Genomic DNA, 6,131 nt, shown 5'->3' on the forward strand with positions numbered 1-6,131 from the left:
CACTGTTTTTATTACTATGAATGTTATTCTTAATCTCTAATAAGACAAATGCCCTCTTTTTACTTTCTATTTTCAAATATGACTTAAGCTATTTCCTGATCTTTATCGTTATATGTAAATTTGAGACTAAATTTATCAATGACTTCAAAAAATCCAACATATATTTTAATTGAGAGTGAATTAAACTTATAGATTAATGTGGGAAATAACATCTTTGTAATATTATTCATTCCATCCAAGAAGATGGATTTCTTTCCACTTGTTTTAATTATCTATATGCCCTTTATTAGACTTGGCTTCCACATGGTAGTTTTGTGTATTCTTAGATAAATTAATTCCTAGAGCTTTAGAGTTTGTGCTGCAACAGTGAATAACATCTTATTTATTACTACATATTCTGATTGGTTATTTCTAGTCTATTCTATTGGCTATTTATATTCTATTCCAGAGAGATGCTATTGATATTTAAGTGGATCATGTATCCAGCCACTCTGCTGAACTCACTTATTGGTTCTAATAGTTTGTCAATTGATTCTATTCTTTTTTCCAAGATGATCCTATCTTCTTTTTTTTTTTTTTAAGATTTTATTTATTTGATAGAGAGAGTGAGAGAGCACAAGCAGGGGGAACAATAGAGGGAGAGGGAGAAGAAGGTTCCCCACCAAGCAAGGAGCCCGATGCGAGGCTCGATCCCAGGACCCTGGGATTATGACCTGAGCCGAAGGCAGACGCTTAACCATCTGAGCCACCCAGGCGCCCCTGATCCTATCTTCTTTAAATAATGAAAGTTTTATATTTTTTTCCCTTTATCCCTTTACCACCTTTTTCTTTTCTCATAGTGTTAGACAGAATTTCCAATACTATGTTTAACATTTGTGGTGATAATGGATATCCTAATCTTGCTTCTCATCTTAAAAGCAATACATCTAAGGTTTATTCATTTAGTGTAGCGTTCAGGTATAGATAGCTTTTACCAAATTAAGAATATCCCCTGTTCCTAGTTCTCTAACAGAGGTCACTGTAGACAGATATTAAACTTTGTAAAACGATTGTTCTGTTTCAGTGAAAATTACCATGTAATATTATTCTCCTTTCTTTTATTAATGTGAAGAAGTATATTGATGAAGTTTTGTGAAATCTGCATTACTGGGACAAATCCCACTTGCTCATGATGTATTATTTTTAGTGCTATCTTGGATTCATTTAAAAACTGCATTATTTAAGATTTTACATATTTAAGATTATGTACATAAACAAAATGGACTTATAGTTTTCTTTTCTTATTTTTATTCTGGTTTTGCACTCAGTATTACACTAATCTTATAAAATCAGCCAGAAGGTCACCCTCTTCCCTTTGTTTACTAGTTTCTGGAACAATCTGCATAAAACAGAATTAGCTATTTTGAAAGTTTGGTAGAACTTAACGTAAAGTCATTTGGGCCAGATATTTTTTGAAAGGGAAGGTTTTTGTCTACCATTTATAATTTCTCAATAATGATTAGTCTATTCAATTAATTCTTATACATTTTGTATGTTTCTAGAAGAATGTACCTATTTCATTTAAATTTTTCATAAAATTTTCAATTGCATAAGACTTATTTTATCTCTAATGCCTGAAATAATTTCTCCTTTCTTGATGATTTTTTCATGCATTCTTTTTTTGTGTGATTAGTCTTGCCAAGGGGTCTATTTCATTGATATTTCATAGGACTTCTGTATTAGTTTCCTAGGGCTGCTATAACAAATTACCACAAACTTGGTGGCTTAAAACAACAGAAATTTATTCTTTCACAGTTCTGGAAGCCAGAAGTCCAAAACCTTAAAATAAAGAGATTATCCTCAATTATCCAAATGAGCCCAGTGTAATCACGGGGTCCTTAAATGTAGAACAATGAGGCAAAAGAGAACCAGAGAGATGGCAACATAAGAAGGACTCACCCATCGTTGTTGGCACTGAAGACAAGAGGGAGGGAGCCACTCACCAAGGAATGTGCACAGTTTCTAGAAGCTGGAAAAGGTAAGGAGCTGGATTCTTCTGTGGAGTCTCCAGAATGGAACACAGCCTTGTCAACATCTTGATTTTTCAGCTTTCTGACCTACAGAACTGTGAAATAAAATTTTGTGTTGTTTTAAGCTACTAAATTAACAGTAATTTGTTACAGTAGCTACATAGAAAACTACACACTCCAATAAGAATTATCCTAAAGAGGGGCACCTGGGTGGCTCAATTGGTTAAGCGACTGCCTTCAGCTCAGATCATGATCCTGGAGTCCTGGGATCAAGTCCCGGGATCGAGTCCTATATCAGGCTCCCTGCTCAGCAGGGAGTCTGCTTCTCCCTCTGACCCTCCCCCCTCTCATGCTCTCTCTCTCTTATTCTCTCTCTCTCAAATAAATAAGTAAAATCTTAAAAAAAAAAAAAAAAAGAATTATCCTAAAGAACAGAAAATCCTTAAGGATAATTCTTTTTTTTTTTTTAAGTGGATCAGAAATCCTTAAGGATTTTCTGTTCTTTTCTCTCTCTTCCCAGGAAAGGCCAATTTGTCCTGAGTCTGCACCCTGTCACTCTGCTGTCCCCTCCAGCTTAGCACTTATACTCCTCCCACTGATCAGTCCCCTCCCCCAAGCACACTACCCTGGCTTACCCTCCCCCTTACCCTCTGCCTGGCTTCCTCTAGATTACATCTACTATTTTTCAGCTGTACACAATTAGGTACAGAACACTAACAAGAAATATCATTCATAGTATAAGCAGCATTTACATAGAATATTATAAATCTCAAACACTTTTTCAGATATGTTGTCTTACTTGAACTTAACAATAAACTTCAAGAGATGACATTTTATTTTCCCCATTTCTAAGAGGAACTATCTGAACCACTCTGGTTCCAATATCTGAACCAGAACTAATTTCCAAATCATGAATTTTTTTCCATCAACTCTCCTGATTCTAGGAGTCTAGTCTCCCAGTTACTAATCTAAAACCCACAGTCTTACTAGGAGTGGTCAGGGATGACATTTCTGGTTCAATCTGTTGGCCAGTATTTATTACACAACTACTATGAGCCAGGTGGAAAACAGTGGGGAGCAAAATAGACTTGGACCCTGCCTTGGTAGTGCTTTCACCATGGACCTATCCAGATGCTGTCTGGATGGCCTTAGTGGCCCCTTGCCTAGTGGAAGGATCCAATTCAGACCTTCTGAGCACCGAGTATCTCAGAGAGAAAGGAAACACTTCAGAAAACAATGCTGCTGTATGCATGCCCATGTGCAGATGTTAAAAGGGAAACAAAAAGCCTGACTTCTCCTAAGGGTAGGGCCACCAATTTCAGTCAAGATCACTAAGCATTAAAAACATATCAGGAGTACTCAGTTTGTTTCTGACTCATTGTCAAAAGTACCAGAAAGATGATGAGGACATAAAGGAGTATAGAACATGGACTTCTCCAATTCAGACTGCATCCCCAACTCTACCCTCCCTTACCTAGGATTACTTGACCTCTACTTATAGTCTCTTTTTTCTGCTCTTTTCTCTGAAGCCTATCCTATCCTTAGGCAGGGTGGACATACTGAGTGTATGTTCTGTGACTCAGCATCTCGCTATCAACCCAGGTGGCTGCTGGCTTGTTCTAATTCTATGTCCCACTGGTTTCTTGTCTTGCCCCACTTCAACTGGGTCCCTACTTTGGTAGATAGATGATTAGTGCCTCAGTTCCTGCCAGGCTGGACCTTTGCCTTATTCTCCTTGGCTCTTGCCTTTTGGGAGGAACCCATTCCTGAACCTCAGCACCTTTCTGTGCATACCTCTCAGTGTGTTTTTGCCAGAATACTGCATCTTCCCACATTTCCATTGCCTGTATCACCCCTTGGACTCTTCTTGCCTGTAAGAGCACTCATCATTTAATTCCTCTGTGTCTTCCTTGATGCCACCCACCTCCCTAAACCACCAAGCTCAATGTTAGGAAACTATGCTTTCTCTACCAGAGACAGTTCAACTTCTCACTCACACTTGACAGTTCCACACCCCGATGGACATGTCAAATTTCTAGATCCCCACCACTCCTAGTCTGACCTTCTTCCCCATAATTAAATTCTCAAATGCATTCCAAAACCACTTTTTTTCAAGAAAGGTTGGATCAAAGAATATAGACTCTACAGTATTTATGTGATCTCTATAGGGAGCACTTAGGATACCCTACCTTCCTTACACAGTGGGAGCAAAAGGTAGAAATCCTGGCCAGTAGCAGGTAGAAGCAACTAGAGGTTAGCAGGCTGATCAGAAACTGAGGCCAGGGCACCTGGGTGGCTCAGTCGGTTAAGTGTCCGACTCTTGATTTTGGCTCAGGTCATGATCTCAGGATTGTGAGATCAAGCCCCGTGTTGGGCTCCATGCTGGGTGTGGTGTCTGCTTAAGATTCTCTTTCGCCCTCTCCTGCTGCCCCTCCCCACCTTCTTTCTTTGCCTCTCAAAAAACAAAACACCCGAGGCCAGACAAAGCAAAATATGTGTCTTAGATACAACTTGGGAAATGAAGCAAAATGATTCCTTTCTGAACATTTTTCCAAAGATCTTTACCATGTATTGTCAGAATAGCCTAAGAACATGGGTATTATAAGTTTTGTCTTTTAGATAAAAAACTAGAGATGAAGTACCTTGTTCAAGTTCACAAAATTAGTCAGATGCAAAGTTGGAATTGAAATCAAGGTAGTCAACACCAATTCTATGCAGTCATATCATAAAATATATGATGGGCTACATGGATGAATCCCCTCCTGCAGGGCACAAGCTGGAACAAGTTATAAGCTATCTCCTCTACCACAGTGAAGATCCCAAGCCAGGACACACACCTAACATTCCTTCATATTTTTTACTTACAGGAAATCAATGCTGAGGAGAAACCAGAGCCGTATGACTGAATTCCTCCTCCTGGGACTGACCAGTGTCCCCAAAGAGCAGGGCCGGCTCTTTGCCAGCTTCCTCGCCATGTATCTGGTCAACATGGCTGGCAACTCAGTCATCACTGCAGCCATCCGGGGGGATGCCCGCCTCCATACCCCCATGTACTTCTTCCTCTCCAACCTGTCCCTGGTGGACATCTGCTTTACAAGTGTCATTGTGCCAAGGACGCTGGCAAACATGCCGAGCAAGAGCAAGAAGGTTCCCCTTGCCCAGGGCCTCTTTGTGGCCTTTGGGATCACTGACAGCTTCCTCCTGGTGGCCATGGCTATTGACCGCTACATGGCCATCTGTAACCTGCGCATTACATGATGACCATGGGCCCCCGGCGCTGTCTCCTGCTGGTGATGGCGTCCTGGGTGCTGTCCCACCTCCACTCACTCACCCATACGATTCTCATGGCCCGCCTCTCCTTCTGTGGGCCCAACGTCATCCACCACTTCTTCTGTGACGTCCAGCCACTGCTGACGCTCTCCTGCTCTGAGACTTCCGTCAATGAGCTTTTGGCCTTCACAGAGGGCTCCGTGGTGACCATGAGTCCCTTCATCTTGATCATTGTCTCTTATGTTTTTATCACCCGTGCCATTCTGAGGGTCCCTTCCGGGGGAGGGAGGTACAAGGTCTTCTCCACCTGTGGATCCCACCTCATGATTGTGGCGCTATTCTATGGAACCATAATATTTGTGTACATTCGCCCCCCATCCACCTACTCAGTGACAAAGGACCGTGTGGTCACTGTCATCTATACAGTAGTTATCCCCATGCTGAACCCTTTTATCTACAGTCTTAGGAATAAGGACATGAAACAGGCCTTGAAAAAGCTGATCAGAAGGGTAGAATAGCAAAACCCATTCATTCATTCAACAAGAACCCATGAAACACCTGCTATGTGCCAGGAACTGTACAGAATTATGAAAATATTGCAAAGATACATCAATCATAGCTCCGTCTTCAAAATTAATTACAGTCCAATAAGTGGAGATGAGACAATTGCAATAGGTTATTATACTTTTTGGTAAAAATAAATAAAATGAGACACAGATATTGATGTCTTACTGTATCAGACACACGGTTTCCTTTTTTTTCATTTGCAATCTCTGGCTCATGTCACAGACATAACCAGTATTGTGTAAAAAGTATGATGAAAAGCCAGAAAAACTTCTGTAGTGATTTTTT

At 40.5% G+C, this 6,131-nt stretch overlaps 1 protein-coding gene across 1 annotated transcript; it reads left to right on the forward strand.

The window, feature by feature from the left end:
• The first annotated feature begins 4,883 nt into the window (after positions 1 to 4,883).
• LOC118545463 (olfactory receptor 1L6-like) lies at positions 4,884 to 5,797 on the forward strand. Its single transcript, XM_036107739.1, is given in 2 exon segments — positions 4,884 to 5,247; positions 5,250 to 5,797. Coding segments are annotated over 2 exon segments (912 nt in total).
• Positions 5,798 to 6,131: the final 334 nt, after the last annotated feature.

Source organism: Halichoerus grypus, chromosome 14 (assembly GCF_964656455.1).
Source record: "Halichoerus grypus chromosome 14, mHalGry1.hap1.1, whole genome shotgun sequence".
NCBI classification, from domain to species: Eukaryota; Metazoa; Chordata; class Mammalia; order Carnivora; family Phocidae; genus Halichoerus; species Halichoerus grypus.